General features: G+C 57.1%; 1 protein-coding gene across 4 annotated transcripts in view; it reads left to right on the forward strand.

The window, feature by feature from the left end:
- CLASRP (CLK4 associating serine/arginine rich protein) overlaps window positions 1-15989 on the forward strand; it is a 36801-nt gene that overhangs the window by 20224 nt on the left and 588 nt on the right. For 2 of the 4 annotated variants that reach the window (XM_003406518.3, XM_064293796.1), the window contains 15 exons: window positions 151-230; window positions 2450-2534; window positions 3893-4041; window positions 4911-5007; window positions 6016-6094; window positions 6176-6249; window positions 7468-7509; window positions 9165-9380; window positions 9496-9780; window positions 11423-11674; window positions 12108-12147; window positions 12474-12534; window positions 12811-12869; window positions 12952-12998; window positions 15733-15815. In XM_003406518.3, the coding sequence (XP_003406566.1) occupies window positions 151-230; window positions 2450-2534; window positions 3893-4041; window positions 4911-5007; window positions 6016-6094; window positions 6176-6249; window positions 7468-7509; window positions 9165-9380; window positions 9496-9780; window positions 11423-11674; window positions 12108-12147; window positions 12474-12534; window positions 12811-12869; window positions 12952-12998; window positions 15733-15815 (1649 nt within the window). Of the gene's footprint in view, window positions 1-150; window positions 231-2449; window positions 2535-3892; window positions 4042-4910; window positions 5008-6015; window positions 6095-6175; window positions 6250-7467; window positions 7510-9164; window positions 9381-9495; window positions 9781-11422; window positions 11675-12107; window positions 12152-12473; window positions 12535-12810; window positions 12870-12951; window positions 12999-15732; window positions 15816-15989 lie in introns of those variants that run through there. The other 2 variants (XM_064293797.1, XM_064293798.1) reach the window with 2 other exon arrangements.

The following is a 15989-nucleotide window of genomic DNA, read 5'->3' on the forward strand; positions in this document are numbered from 1 at the left end:
TCTTATCTGCCTGTCATCTTCCTGGAAAGGAAGTGTGAGAAGGGAGGAGTCCCTTCCCCGCCAGGAGCCTGAGCCAGGCCCCTCCTTTTTGCTGGCTTGGGGTGGGGTCTCCCCACTCCCTCCGACCTCAAGATCTTGACCTCCCCAAAGCTCCCCAGAACAAGAGTCGGATGAGAGGAAATGTAACTACGAACGCTATCGTGGCCTGGTGCAGAACGACTTTGCTGGCAGTGAGTGATGGGGCGAGCAGTGGGGCTGGGGGCCCCTGGAGACTGGAAGGGCTTAGACAAGTCTGGGGAGAAGTGTTACCCAAGCACTTTCTACTGAAGGGCCATGGCTCTGGTCCCAGCCCTGTCCTGGACGTGCTCTGTCCTCATCTCCCTGGTCTGGGGCCTGTCTCGAGCTGGTACAGAAGATGTCTGCTGAGTTAGGTGATCCTGTACAGTCCAGAAGGTCCCTGGTGACAAAAATGGTTTGCACTCGGCTGCTAACCTACAGGTTGTCCGTTCAAATCCACCTAGTGGTCCCACGGAAGAAAAGCCCAGCGATCTGCTTTCGTAAAGATTATAGCCAAGAAAACCCTGTGGAGCAGTTTTACTGTGTAACGCAGGGAGGGGGTCACATGAGTTGGAATTGATTTGATGGAGACTGGTCTTCACAGTCCAGATCCTCTGATACTACAGTCTTTTTTCCCTAAAAGCTTGGGGAAGTAGCGGCAGCACATTTTTTTTCCCGTGTATTTTCCCTGCCTCTGGATTACAGTGTCAGCTCTGAAGAGGACATTTCTCCTTGTTAAACTAATACATAGTGTTTTTTAACTTGCGAAGTGTTTATGTACGCCCAGTATTTTTCACCAAGCCCAGCGTCACGCCTACCACCCTTTAACAAGTGAGGAGATGGAGGCTTGGCTGGAGCAGTTTGGGCCAGACAGACTGGGCTTTGTCTGTGTTCCCCCATTACATCTGCACAACCGCCCTGCAAGGCAGGGGTGGTGCTCCATCTATAGGGGTGCCAGTCAGGGCTCAGAGCTCAGGGGCTGGTTTACTCACCTCTCTGGGTCTGAGCTGGGACCTGTGTCCTTTAAGCACTGCTCCCTCCTGGCAGAAAGCTCCAGATTTGTCAAGAGGGACTAGAGACCCCTCTTCTCCTGTGGGGTTAGGGGAAGGGGGATTCTTTGTGGGGCTGGTCCCAGTTTCTGTCCCACGGGGTGGCCATGAGGGCTCCGTGATGCCACGTGTATAAAGCCTGGTGCACAGTTGGCCCTCCAGACAGGTTCGCTAGTCCACATTTCTTTGTCTCTAAGATATTTTGCATCTTCAGAATCAGTTTTCCAAAATCTCCAGGGGAGGCCTGAAATCAGGTACATTCTTCGTTGTTGATTCGGCTGTTGCTTTTGCTATTACGTGAGACCATGCAGGTTCCTGGTGGTGGAGCCAGGGTTTCCTTAGTCCTCTCTGATGCTGCATTCATTTGTTCCCACAACAATTACTGAGCACCTGCGGTGTGTCCGGCAGTGTTCTGGGACCAGGAGTCTAGTCGGGGAGAGGGCCGCAGCTCCAGAAGCAGGCAGGTAATTACAAGCAAAGGTGTGTTATGACGGACAGTGAGCTGTTCCCTGAGAAAAATACGACAGGAGGTGCTTGACCGAGCCTGAGGTCAATGAAGAGTGGCCAGGAGCTCCGTGGTGAGGGGGAGGGAGCCGGCACTGGAGGCACGGAGAGATGGCCTTTGTGGGCAGAGCAGCAGGGCTTGACGCTCGGGGAGGTGAGCTCACCAGGGCTCACAACAGAAACTCGGAAGATTAGACAGGAAACTTAGGGGGTAGTGAGTTCATGTTCAGAGGGAGGAACAACTTGGGAGAGGGTGAGAATGGTTGTACAACTTGAAGAATATGATCAGTGTCACTAAATTGCTCATGTAGAAATTGTTGAGTTTTTGTGTATGTTCTGCCATGTATAAGGAGTCCTGGTGGCACAGTTGTTAAGCACTTGGCTAACCAAAAGGTCGGTGGTTCGAACCCACCAGGTGCTCTGTGGAATATAGATGTGGTAGTCTTTTTCCGTGAAGATGACAGCCTTGGGAACTCCACAGGGCAGGTCTGCTCTGTCCTGTAGGTTGGCTATGAGTTGGAATTGACTCTACGGCAACAGGTTTTTTTCTGTTGTGTATATTTTCGCTAAGAACAAAAATAGTATAAATTATTTTTTTTTTTTAAAAAGAAAAGGAAAGTGGAGGCTGAGAGGCTAAGTCACTCGTCCAGGGTCACGTGGCGTTAAGTGGTGTAGCCAGGGCTCTGCTGCAGTTCCCGGGTCCCCATAGACAGTTGGTCATTCTCTGGAATCAGTGACTCCGTCCCCAGCATCACTTGGGTTGCACCTGCCCACCTGCCCCCACTGCCTTCTTGGGTGTCCCTGCCCTGCCTGACCCACACGCCCTTGCCTTGCTGCAGTCTCAGAGGAGCAGTGCCTGTACCAGATCTACATCGACGAGTTGTATGGCGGCCTCCAGAGACCCAGTGAGGACGAGAAGAAGAAGTGAGCCGGGCTTGGGGGAGGCAGGAGGGCTCTGGGCCCACCCGGCCACAGCTTTGTCCACCCTGTCCACCGTGCCTCCCAGGGCTGGGGCCAGTGTTGGCACATAGTGGGTTTTCGCTCAATTAGTATACTTAATACAATTAACGCAAGCCACAGCCAGAGGGCAAGTGTTTGTGGAAGGTTTTCCCCTGTGCTTTTCAGCTTGTGGTGCAGTGGGCAGTGCAGCTCTGAGACAGGCCCTGTGGAGGGATGGCCCTGGTGTGAACCCTGGCTGGGACCCCCAGTGGGGCTTCCCTCCCTGAGCCTTGGTGTTCTCCCCTGCAAATTGGGCTGACAGGAGCCTCCACTGCCTGCATTTGTGAGGATTGTCAGAGGTTGAGCTGATAGGGCGCTTGGCACTTGTCTTGGCGCCTGGTGTATATACTAAGCTCGTAGCAACAGTAGCTCGTGTCACTATGGAAAGGCCTTTTCAGAGTTGTGTCCCTTGAGGAATGGCTGGGAACTGTGGGGCCCTTCTCTTGGAGCAGCCTCTAGGGAGTGTTCCCTGAGGAACCACACCTGGGGCTGTCTGTCCGGCTTCTGTCCTCCACCCTAGTCTGACCATACTCAATGTCCTTCTGCCTTTGTACACGCTATTCTTTCTGCCAGTGTTACCTTTCCATCCTCCAAGGGCAAGGTTTTTTTTGTCCACGGGCAGTTTTGGAGCCCTGACCCAGGGGACCAGCACTTTCCTCAGGGGGTCCTTCCCTCCTGCTCCCGGGCCTTCCTTCTGGGTGGCCTGATGCATTTGCTGCTTTCCTCCATCTAAGATTGTTCACACAACCTGACTGGGAGCTCCCTGAGGACGCTGCTTATGTCAGCTTCCAGGATGAGGCTGGGCGCTGGGAAGACCTCAGGAATGTCCACTAAACTAGTTCACAGCAGCCCTTCGCAAGACTCCTGCTCTCTTCTGGGCAATGCTGAGGGCGCGTTGTTGCCCAAGATAGCTCCATGCTGTGCCCTCAGAACTCAGTCCAGTGGGGGAAATGGCCCCATCCCCTGATAGTGTGACTCAGGGCAGCGCTCCACCCCCCTTGGGGGGCGGGTCAAGGAGGACTTGCTGGAAGCTGGGGCCTGGAGGATGAGGGGAGCTGGTGCGTGGTGGAGGAGAGGGCTTCCAGAGTGGGGGGGAGCATGTGGAAGGGCCTGGAGGCCAGCGTCCTGTGTTGCCTGGGAACTTAGAGGCTGGCGTGCAGAGAGCTAAGTGTGTGGGGCTTGGGAAGGAGTGAGGCGGGCCCTCAGGGCTGGTCACGGTGGCTGTGTCCCGCCCATGGCCTCTTGTCCACTGGGCCTGCCCCTCTTACGACTTCCCTGCCCAGGCTGGCGGAGAAGAAGGCGTCCATCGGCTATACCTATGAAGACAGCACAGTGGCCGAGGTGGAGAAGGTGGCGGAGAAGCCAGAGGAGGAGGAGTCGCCGGCAGAGGAGGAGAGCAACTCGGACGAAGATGAGGTCATCCCCGACATCGGTGGGGTCCCCTCTCTGCCCTCCCCACCCGCAGTCCCCGGGCATCGTTTCTGTGTCTCGACCCTCACCCTCGTGGGGCACCCCACGATTACAAGCCCTCTCTTCCTCACCCTGCTCCGGGCCGCGCCAGCCTCCTCCCTTCCCGCCCTGTCGCAGCCATGCTCTCCTCTCTTCCCTGCCTTCGTTTTTCTGTCTGTCTCCCTGTGGTGCTCTCTCATTTCTCATGATACTTTCCTCAGCAAGGTTCAGGCTCTGTTCTCATCTGCTTGGGCTGGCTGTCTCCCCCTCTGCTTTCTGTCTCCTCTGCACACCAAATGGCCATTGTTTACAGAGCCACCCCTAAGCCTCTGCCTTGCCCTCCACCATGCCCCTCCCCACCTGAATACCCATCCAGCATCCTCAGTCTGGCTCCAGCCTTCACTCTCGCTCACTCAGCACCATTGTCTGCTCAGCCATTGTCTGTGCGTCTGCTCTCCGTCAGACCCTGAGCTTTCTGTCCGTCCGTCCGTCCATCCCACCTCCACTTACCATCCTCCTAGGCCCTGCGCACACCCACCTGAGTCTTCATCTGCCCATCTGCCCACCCCCACTGGCCCCTCGCTCTCCAGCCACACATCTCAGTCCTCCATCCCACCCCCTCCATTTGTCCCCTCTGCCTTCTACCACAGCCCCCAGTTCCAGTCCCCCTCACCCCACCACAGTGTCACGCTCTCCTCAGGAGGCCTCCAGACACACCAGGCCCGACCGGTCCCTCCCTGAAGTGGCCTTGAGGCTGGTGGGCACCCCCGGCACCCCATCCCGGGGCACTGTCCCCCCTCCCCTGTCCCTGCACGGGGGCTTCCACCCCTGACAGCTTATGTGTTGGTGCAGATGTGGAGGTGGACGTGGATGAACTGAACCAGGAGCAGGTGGCAGATCTCAACAAGCAGGCAACAACCTATGGCATGGCCGATGGTGACTTCGTCAGGTGAGGGCTGCCGACCAGCTCCCCTCTGCCCCCTGTGGGCCCCACTCAAGCCTCTTCCTGCCACCCTGTTCCTGAACATTCCCGTATCTGCCCCTGCGCCCAGAACCCCACACGCAGGCTCTAGAACCCAGGGGTGGGCACTGGTGAGCCCTTTACCTGTGCAGAAAGCGAGGCTGCAGCACCATTACTCAGCGTCAGGTCAGCGTGCCACCTCAGGGAGGGCTCTGGGCCTGGTGGACAGCGCCCCCTAGTGGAAAGGCCTCACTCATCTGCTCACGCACTCGGCCTCTCCCCTGTGCTCCCAGCACCGAGTTCCTCACTCACAGGATCTCACAGACTGGCCCCAGCTAGCAGAGCAGTGAGTCGGAAACAGAGTAAACCTGAGTCAGTGCAGAGCCCTGCCACGCTCTCATCACTCAGGAAATGCCAGCGTCCTCACCACGGCCCACGAGGCCTTGCCTGTCCAGACCCATCTCCCTCCTGACAGCATCTCCTCCTCCCGAACACTCTGCTACCTCAGCCTTCACAGCCTCCTTGCTCCCCAGATGCCTGAGGCCTGTCCCTCTTCTGGGCCACCCTGACTGCTGGTCCTCCACCTGCCCTCAGCACAGGTTTCTCTTCAGATGTCACTTTCCCTGCCACCACCCTGTGTAAACTGCAGCCTCTGTCCACCCCCTGCACTTCCTGTCCCCCTCCATGCTTGCTTTCTCCTGTCAGGGTTCTCACCATCTGACATGCGCTGTGGTTTACTACCATGTTCATCGTCTGTTGGCTCTCCTAGAATGGAAGCCCATGGGGATGAGCTTTTTTTTTTTTTTTTTTTTAAATGCTGAGTCTCCAGCACCTAAAACAGCACCTGACTGGCACACAGTAGGTGCTCGACAGATCATTATCTAACGAATGAGAGACCCCAGGATGGCACAGGCCCCCTCACCACCTTCTGCCTGTGACCCTTCACCATCCTGTGACTGGCCCCTCCTCTACCATGACCTTCACTCTCCTACCCAGGATGCTCCGGAAAGACAAGGAGGAGGCAGAGGCCATCAAGCATGCCAAGGCCCTGGAGGAGGAGAAGGCCATGTACTCGGTAAGGGTGGGGCCTATAAGCCTGGGGAGCAGCGGGTACCTGGGGGGCACACCCTCACCTGCCTGGTGCTCCCCACCCTAGGGCCGTCGTTCCCGACGCCAGCGAAGGGAGTTCCGGGAGAAGCGGCTAAGGGGCCGCAAAATCAGCCCACCCAGGTAGGCCTTCTCCCCTGTGCTAACCCTTGTCAGTGTCAGTCTTGCGGGGGCACTGAGGAGCCTGGGGGCAGGGCAGGGGCTCAGGGCCAGGAAGACTTTGGAGGTGGACTTGCAGCTCAAGGAGAGGGACCTCCAGGTGGAGCAGTTGATGCCCCCAGGAGAGGTTTAGAGGTAGGCGTGGCCTTGAGGGGTGTGTGGACCCCCTCCCCATTAGCTGTCCCACTCATGGGACCCTTACTGTGCTCTCAGGAGCCAGTGGGGAGGCAGTGCATAGTGCAGGCTATTGCAGGGTTGGCTGGAAGAGCTGGGGGGCCCAGGCCTGGCCCTGGAGTCCCATTGGTGCTGTCACAGTTTGGGCATGTGGCTAGCACTTCCTGTCTGAGCTTCAGTTTCCTCTGTCAGGAAACAGTGCTCTGAGACCTGCCACGATGACCCCACCTGGAGGTCTCGGGGCAGGTTTGGATGAAGCTGTGTGGCTGGTGGCGAGCCTGTTCAAGGACGGCCATTGAGGGTTTCTGTGAGACTTTGGTGACATGATGTGGGTGCAGGGTTTGGTGCTGGGTCTGAAAACGTTTATTGGAGGGCAGCGCTGCTCTGCCCATCATTGTCACCATGTACAGGCGCACAGTAGTGTAGTGCATGAAAGCCTAGGTGCTGGGTTTGAATCCCGTTCCTTCAGTTATGAGCTGTGTGACCCTGGGCAAGTGACTTCACCTCTCTGGGCCTCAGCTATCTCAGCTGTAAAGTATGAATGAATATTCATGGTACCCTATCAGAGGGTCGTTACAAAGAGGAATTGAATGAATGGTCATGAGCAGTTAGTGCCTGGTATGTAGGAAGCATTGAAGACATGAAAGCTATTTTAGTTTAAACATCATCATCAAGAAGCCAGGACCCAAGTTAGTGTAACAGGGGACATGGAGAGGAAGGAGCAGTGCTTCCAGTCTGAGGTCAGAAGCCGAAGCAGGACTGAGGTTGCCAGAGACTTTGTTGCTCACGGTCAGGATGGTCTGGGGCATTGTGTGCTGGGAGGGGCCGAGGTTTGTCTTTGGACAGATCTGAGCCGGGGTAGGTGGAGGAATCAGGACAGGACACTCAGTGGGCTTCAGCCCCTCCTGATTTTGCCTGGCCTGATCCCCTAGGCTGGGGGGCTGGACTCAATTCTATGCCTGCTCAGACCTCAAGCCCCCACTTGTCCCCACCCCATTCTCTCCATAGCTATGCCCGCCGAGACAGCCCCACCTACGACCCCTATAAGCGGTGAGTCCCAGGGGCCCAGGAGAGGTGGGGCCTGAGATCCTGGGCTACTAAGGGGCAGCGGGGACAGGGGCCATCCTGTAGGCCATCCTGGGCGATGTGTTCTAGGGTCTCTTAGCACTTAGGGTCAGCTTTGGGTTTGAATCATTTTTCTCTTCCCTAGATTGTTAGGCCTGCTTTCCCAATTTTGTTTCCTTTTTTAAAAATTTGAACACTTATTTCATTTTTCTGATTTTAAATGTAATTGTGCAGTCTTGTGTTAAAAATGATCAAACATGGCAGATAGCTGTGACTTAGAAATCAAGTCTCTCAAAATAACCAGTGAGAAATAAAGGCCTAGAATTACCTGGGTGTGGAGGTGGGTGGGTGGTGGAGAGGGCAGGGGCTTTGATAAGGGCTAGACCTCAGTCTGACCCCCAGTCCTCCTCATCTGAGCTCTGCAACCTCGGGAAGGGGCCGCACCTCTCTGAGCTCTATTCTCTCTTTAGAACGGGAGGAAGGTGGCCTCTGCCTCATGGCCTAGTGTGCAGTTAGTTGAGATAAAACCTGTTAAACTTTCAGGAAAATGTCTGGTATAGATAAGAATTATTATTAATACCAAGTCTTTTTTTTTTTATTCTATAAAGATGGAATTGTGCCATCGTTAACATTTTATAACTCGCCTTTTCACCCCACTGGATATATTGGGAGTCCCTGGGTGTGGTATAAATGGTTAATGTGCTCGGCTGCTAACTGAAAGGTTTGCGGTTTGAAGCCACCCAGAGATGCCTCAGAAGAAAGGCCTGACGATCTACTTCCAAAAGCCCAGCCATTGAAAACCCTGTGGAGTACAGTTCTTCTCTGACACACGTGGGGTCGCCATGAGTTAGAATCGACTTTATGGCAGCTGGTTCCTGTGTGATATATGGCGGGAAACTTTCTGTGTTAAGCGTAGATTTTCTTGTCTGTTTTTAACAGCCAAGTAAAGTGAACGCGGTTTTCTGTCATTTGCTTTCCTGGCTTTTTTTTTTTTTTTTAATTTGTGTTGTGCTTTAAGTGAAAGTTTAGAAATCAGTTCAGTCTCTCATACAAAAATGTGCATACACCTTGCTCTACACTCCTGGTTGCTCTCCCCCTAATGAGACAGCTCAGTCCTTCCCTCCACTCTCTCTCCACGTGTCCATTCGGGCAGCTTCTGGCCCCCTCTGCCCTCCCATCTCCTCTCCAGACAGGAGCTGCCCACATAGTCTCATGTGCCTACTTGATCCACGAAGCTCGTTCTTCACCAGTATCATTTTCCATCCCATAGTCCAGTCCAATCCCTGTCTGAAGAGTTGGCTTTGGGAATGGTTCCTGTCTTGGGCTAACAGAGGGTCTGGGGACCATGACCTGCAGGGTCCTTCTAGTCTCAGTCAGACCATCCAGTCTGGTCTTTTTATGAGAATTTGGGGTCTGCATCCCACTCCTGGCTATTTTTGAAAAGGCTTTGTCATCAGGAACCAAATCCTTGTGCATAGCTGGTCTCTTTCTGCTGTTTTGGGTTGGTTCCTTGGTGTGGGGTTTCCAGTGTTGCTGTGGGGCCCCGCGGCTCTGGTTCTGCTGCCCCACAGCATGTCTGGTTATCTAGTGGGCAGACTTAGGGAGCCTGGTGAATGAGCCCCGTTCCCCCTGCTCTGTAGGTCACCCTCCGAGTCCAGCTCAGAGTCACGTTCCCGCTCCCGCTCCCCGACCCCAGGCCGCGAGGAGAAGATCACATTCATTACCAGCTTTGGGGGCAGCGATGAGGAGGCAGCCGCAGCTGCAGCTGCAGCTGCCGCATCAGGGGCTGCCACAGGGAAGCCCCCTGCACCCCCTCAGCCCGGCGGCCCCACACCGGGACGTAATGCCAGTGCCCGGTCGGTAACGCTCACACCACCCGCCCTATGCCCCCGCCATCCTGAGGGGGACCCGGGGCAGTGCGGGGCCGTGGTCCAGGGCTGTGCTGACCGCGCTTCCGTGCCCTGCCTGCAGCCGCCGCTCCTCATCCTCCTCTTCTTCCTCCGCCTCGAGGACCTCCAGCTCCCGCTCCAGCTCTCGCTCCAGCTCCCGCTCCCGCCGAGGTGGGGGCTACTACCGCTCTGGCCGCCACGCCCGCTCCCGCTCCCGCTCCTGGTCCCGTTCCCGGTCCCGCTCCCGGCGCTACTCACGCTCCCGTAGCCGTGGCCGGCGCCACTCAGGTGGGGGCTCCCGGGACGGACACCGCTACTCCCGCTCACCCGCCCGGCGTGGTGGTTATGGGCCCCGGCGCAGAAGCAGGTGGGTGCAGGTTGGTGTGTGGGACGAGTGTGGGGCCCCAAGTGTGTGGGATGGGCATGGACTTGGATTTCAGGGAGCCATGCTCTGAAGTAGGGGACATGGCCACCATGTTCAAAGCATGCCGGGTCTGAGGGGCAGGTGTAGGCCACTATTCCGCGGAGCTCCCTGTGTGAAGGAGGGCTGTGCCCACTCTGTCCAGAGTCCAAGCTCGTGCTGTCCTCCGAGCTCAGGGCTGAGAGAGACTGAGTGTCGTTTCTTCTTGGGGGCCTTGTGTTCTGAGAGGGGGACGACGCCTCTGCTGTCAGGGGTCCCAGGCCGAGGAGGTGAAGCTGCATAGTCACTCTAGTTTGCAGTGAGGGATGGGACCTGGGCTGGGGAGAGCTCCTGTGTGTTGGGGCGGGGGGAGGGGTAGGCAGGCAGCCCTTCATGGGCGAGCACGCAGACAGGTGAGAAGGAATGTTGTCTGGGAGAGTGAGCCATCCCCTTTCCCCAGTGGGTCGGGGTGCTCTCGGGAAAGCACCGGGGTTCGGTGGTCGAGAGCACAGACTGTGGAGCAGACTGCCTGGGTGCCAGCTCAGCCTTGTCTCTCCGTCTGTACAGTAACAATGTTGAGAGTGCCCACTGCGTTGAGTTGTTGTGAGGGCGCAACAAGTAGAGCCACGGGAAGTGCTCAGAAGTGGCCGAGCACTCTTAGTGTTGGCAGCATTGTTGTCTGTGTCATTGTTGTCGTGGATTTCAAAGTCAGCTAGCTGGGCTGGGGAGAGGCCAGCAGGGAAAGTGGAGGGCCATGTGCACCCTGGTGACCTGGGGAGCACATGTCCCATCTGACAGGCCTGGTGTGGCCCAGTCTTCCTCTCGCCCCAGAGAAATTGAAAGTCTGGATTTTTAAAGGGTAGCTCTTGTTTTCACAATTTTGACAACAAACCTGCATTTTGTCAGAACCTGAGAGAGCCCAAACAGAATGAGAGTGGGGCCTGGGCTTGGCTTCCAGGTCATTCCCCTGTAGCCCGGGGCAGGGTGGTAACAGGAAAGGCAGGGAAGGAGGTGGGGTTTGGCCACAGGTGAAGCCGGCTTGAGTAGGAAACCCCCTACCCCCGCAGGGTCCTGAGCAGAGGAGGGTGGGGTGCCCATGCCCAGACTGGGTCTCAGGGTTCTGTGCTGGAGACTAGGGGAGAGGGGCTGGGAAAGGAGAGACCCTTTGGGGTTGAGACCTTGGCAAGATGAAGAGGTGGTGTAGATGAGGTCACCCAGGTGTGTGTGTCCTGTGCTGGGAGCTGGGCGTGACGTTCGGAGAGGGGAGATGACTAGCTGAGTCCCCCTTTCCCTTTCCCTGTGTTCACCTCCCAGAGAAGTTGGCGGTTGAGTGAGTTGTGTGAGAGGTAAAGCCAGGTCGGGGATGACTGAGGCCTGAGGAGCCTACTGTTGCAGGCCAGTGGTGCTAAGAGGGTGGTGTGGGTTCAGAGCCCTAAGGGAACGGGCTCTGGGGCTTTTGAGGGAAAATAGCAAGAGAGAAATCTGGGGGTCACACCAGGTCGCACAGGCTTACAGGCTGTCAGGAGAGCTGTAGATCTGGAGCCAGGGGAGGGGTGCAGATGGGATTCCCCAAGCCTCATGGCTCTCCCCTGCTCTGCTGTGCCCCCAGGAGCCGCTCCCGCTCAGGGGACCGGTATAGGCGGGGTGCCCGGGGCCCCAGGCACCACAGCAGCAGCCGCAGCCGAAGCAGCTGGTCCCTCAGCCCGTCCCGCAGCCGCAGCCTGACGCGCAGCCGCAGCCACAGCCATAGCAGGAGCCGCAGCCGCAGCCACAGCCGCAGCCAGAGTCACTCACCATCGCCCCCAAGGGAGAAGCTGGCCAGGCCGGCGGCGTCCCCTGCCGTGGGCGAGAAGCTGAAAAAGTGAGCAGGCAGTTCTCAGGGATGAGGGCTGTCACCCCTGGTGGGAAGGGAGGATGAGCACATGGCTTTCTATTTGAAGGGAACCTGTGCTGGCCCTAGGAGGTCTGAGGGGACACGGCCCTGCGCGGGGGGGACCTGGAGGGACATGGCCGTGCTCTGGGGTGTCTGAGGGGACGTGGCCCTGTCCTGGGGTGTCTGAGGGGCCACGGCCCTGCCCTGAGGTCTAAGGGGACACTGTCCTGTCCCGGGGGACCCTGAGGTTACAACCTTGTCTTGGAAGGGGGTTCAGAGGAAGACGTGGCCCCTCTCTGGAGGATCTGAAGGGTCATGGCCCTGTGTGTCTGAGCTGAGGCAGTGCTCAGGCTGTGTGAGATGGGAGGTGGCAGCTGCCCTCTCCTTGTCCTGATCATGCTCTCTGCCTCCCCAACCCCAGGACCGAGCCTGCCGCTGGTAAAGAGACAGGAGCTGCCAAAGTCAGTAAGAATTTGGAACTCGCCCGTCTAACTCCCGTCAGCAGCAGTGCCCAAGAGCTGGGCCCGGTGGGCCTGCGGGGGGGCCCGGGTGGGCCGGGAGATCCAGCCCCAGGGGTGGAGGGGACTGGGTGGGGTCTGCCCCGCTAGAACCCTGCCCGCTCTTCTCCTGATCACACAACTGTCCCTGAGTGTCCCAGACCCTTGTGGCAGGTGTCCACAGCCTGTCCGTCCTCCCACTTCCCCTGCAAGTCCCAGGCTCTTGGCTGAAGTGGGCTATGGAAGCTCCAGGACACCCACCCCCATCCATCTCTTCTCCCCTTCCCCAGCCCAAGCTGACGCCACAGGAGAAGCTGAAGCTGAGGATGCAGAAGGCCCTGAATAGGCAGTGTACGTCCCTTGCCCTCCCCTCTGCTCGTCCCGCTCCTCCTGTCCCAGCAGTAGAGGCACTTGGATGACCAGCCCTGGCCTCAGGAACCTGGCCTATTCCTAAAGGCCAGGAGCAGAAAAAGTGTGGTCGGAGAGGAGTGGCTCTGCAGCCTGGCCCTGTGGCCACCCTGCCCAGGCCTCTCAGCAGCCTGGCTGACCTCTCTGGGTTCAGCGTCGTCATCTGGTTCGGGAGCTCTTGAGGGCTCTGCTCAGCCACCGTGTCCCTTTCCCCTACAGTTAAGGCGGATAAGAAGGCTGCTCAGGAGAAGATGATCCAGCAGGAGCATGAGCGGCAGGTATGCGGCAGGGGTGAGGGGTGTGCGTGGGGGCGGGTGGGGTGCCAGACCAGGCTGCGCCTCACAGCCATCTCTGCCACAGGAGCGGGAGGACGAGCTGCGTGCCATGGCCCGCAAGATCCGTATGAAGTAAGGCACCCCCACCCTCTATCGTGCCACCCCCTCTCCTGCTTCTGGGCTGCCCACGTGCCCTGCTGGCTGGCCCTCTGTGGGCGCATCAGAGCCAGAGCCTCAGGGCTGTGCTGTGGTGACTGCCACCTTCCCGCTGCCTCTACCTTGATATTCTCCAGTCCCAACTTGGAGTCCTTGGGTGGTGCAGACGGTTACTACTAGCACTAGAGTACTGGTCAGAAAGCGGTTCACCCAGAGGTACTTCAGAAGGCAGGCCTGACAGTCTGCCTCTGAAAGGTCACAGCCTTGAAAAGCCTCTCTCTGCACACACAGGGCTGCCATAAGTCAGAATTGACTTGACAGCACCTAATGACAACATTCCCAACTTAGTTCCAGCTGCTGCGACCCCGTCCAGTTCCGCCAGCCACCAAGCTAAGGTCCAAGCCCTCCCCCAGATACCCACCCAGGTCCCTCACTCATTTCACTTGGGGGGCCCTCCCTGGCCATTCCCCCAAGACCCCGTCCTTCAACCTGCTTTAGAATTCTTTGTAGCCCTAATCTCCACCGGCATTAATGACACGTTTTGTTTACTCACCATGCGTGTCCCCCGCTAACGTGTTAGCATCTGTCGTGTGTTCGTGCTGTGTCCTTAGCTCCTGGAACTCATGTAATTGGTGCTCAGTGAACATTTGTTGAGTTAGTGAACTGATGCCGTACCCATGGCTGGTTCCACCTGGTGCTGGGGAGACCAGGGCTTTTCTCTTCATTCCTCTGCTTCTTTTTCTTTCCGTCACAGTGTTGCGAGGAGGCTAGGCCCTCAGAGCTGATCTAATCCCAGCCCTGCCTCTCTGTGTGGCCCTGGGCTGGGGACTTGCCCTCTGGAGCTGCCCTTCATGCTGTGTGCAGCAGGACAGCCTGCAGTGCAAACAGCCTGGGCCTTGGTGCCCATAAGGCTCAGCCTGCGCAGGGCCGGAAGGCAGCACCTGGGGCTGTAACGCTTCGTGTTGTCAAGGAGGCGGGTCAGTCAGTGGCCAGGAGGCTGACTGTGTAGCTTGTGAGCCGTTTCTGGTTCCGTTCTATTCTTGCTGCAGGGCCTTGAATGAGCTGCCTTACCTCTTGGAGCTGAGGCTCTTCCCCTGTGAGATGGAGGTCATAATGGCACCCATCTCCACAGGGCCTTCACGCAGGCTTTCACAGGGTCCTGCAGTAAGGTGCGGTGTCCCAAAGCTGCTATTGTTACGGTTGTCCATTGCGTGCTGTAACAATGGCCTGGTGGGGGAAGGAGAATCGACAGCCCAAGGCAGATTCCTATGAGGTGGAGGTCAGACATGCCTCTTCCTTCTCCCATTTTTACTAATTCTGACACCAGCCAACCCTCTTAAGCACTCACTACTTCTCTGCTGGGTTCCATAATTCATTGCAGTGGCCACACAGAACTCAGACAATACTCATGATTCTGGGGTTTTTGGGGAAGCAACAGGTTACAATTCAGGTTCAGGAATGCTCAGGATACACTTCTTCCATCAGGACAGTCTCTTCTCAGCTGTGCCGCAGGCACGCCTGTCTCTGGCCCCGTAGCCTGGCCTCTGCCCTGCTCGGGCAAGGTTAAAGCTTTATAAGCCCTGCCAATAAGTACCCGAAGGCATCCCACTCCACCAGTAAGCCTCGTGCCTCAAGCTGCTCAGCTCTCTCACTCCGTGGGCTGGGAAGCGCCACCGCAGCTGTCTTGCGCAGGTCTTCTGATTCCTGCTATCGTGTGCTGTATCGCACGTCTTCCGTGTTAAAGCTCCTTTTTGTGTCTCCTGAATCTAGGAGGTTCTCAGCACAGGGATCCCAGATCCAAAGGACATGCTCCACTTCTTCCATGGTAGTGTCGAGATCCCCCCTTGCCACCTCTGGGATGGCTCATTTTAACAAGCCTAGTGGCATGGCAAAACTGACCAATCCTCTTGTTAGGGTTCCATACATCTTATTTGCATGGACCCACCCCGCACAAGGGTGCCATGCACCTTATTTACATTCTTAGCAAGCTATCTAAACTCCTTGGTGGGCCGTAAGCACTTTATTTGCGTAGTTCCACCTAGTCATCTGGTAGGAGGTACAGAAACTGTGTATGACTGGAAGGTCCATATTAAGCAATTCACTGCAACGCACATGCCCACCGTGTGCTGGGTGTCAGAGGCTGAGGAGGTGGGGCAGCAGAGTGGTCAGGGTCTTGGCATTTGTGGTCACTTAAACTCGGTTTCTTATTCTGGCTCTGCTGCCCGGTGCTACGGGTCTTTTCTCCTGTCCGAGCCTCAGCTACTCATCTACTAAATGGGAAGGGAACTGCAGTCCCACCTCAGAGGCTTGTCGGAGGACTTAGGGTCAGGCGTGGAGGAGGCACCCGCTAAATGTAGCCGTTGGGTTTGCTGAGCCCGTTCATGGTGACATGGGCCAAGTAAGCACTCAGAACATATAGGTCCTGTGTAGGAGATGGTGCTCTGAGCCGGGGCCGCAGTGATGGAACCATCCACTCCCCCGCTTAGGTTTGTTCCGATCCTGACCACCAGCCGGTCTCCCCTCTGAGCCTCAGTGGCTCGTTTCCACATGGGGACAATAGCACCACCTCCCCCTTGGGTTACTGTTCTGCTTGTACTGGTGTGTGGCCAGCACCTATCCTGGGCAGAGCAGACAGCCACCCTACCCCGGCAATCAGTGTTCCCAGGGGGATGCACCCTTCCTCTTGGCTGCCTCCCCTGTGCCCCTGCAGGGAGCGGGAGCGTCGAGAGAAGGAGAGAGAAGAGTGGGAACGCCAGTACAGCCGGCAGAGCCGCTCGCCCTCCCCCCGCTACAGTGAGTGGCCCACAGCCTGGAGGGCTCTAGGCGTTAAAGGGAGAAAAATGTCAACAGGGTTAGAGGAACCAAGGCACCTTTCATGTTATCCCTCCACAGCAAAGCTCTTAAGTGGGTGATACACAGTGTGACTGCTTCAGCTTCAGGGTCATTGTGCAATGCCCATTCCCAGGG

The sequence above is a fragment of the Loxodonta africana genome, chromosome 11 (genome assembly GCF_030014295.1).
Source record: "Loxodonta africana isolate mLoxAfr1 chromosome 11, mLoxAfr1.hap2, whole genome shotgun sequence".
Classification (NCBI taxonomy): Eukaryota; Metazoa; Chordata; class Mammalia; order Proboscidea; family Elephantidae; genus Loxodonta; species Loxodonta africana.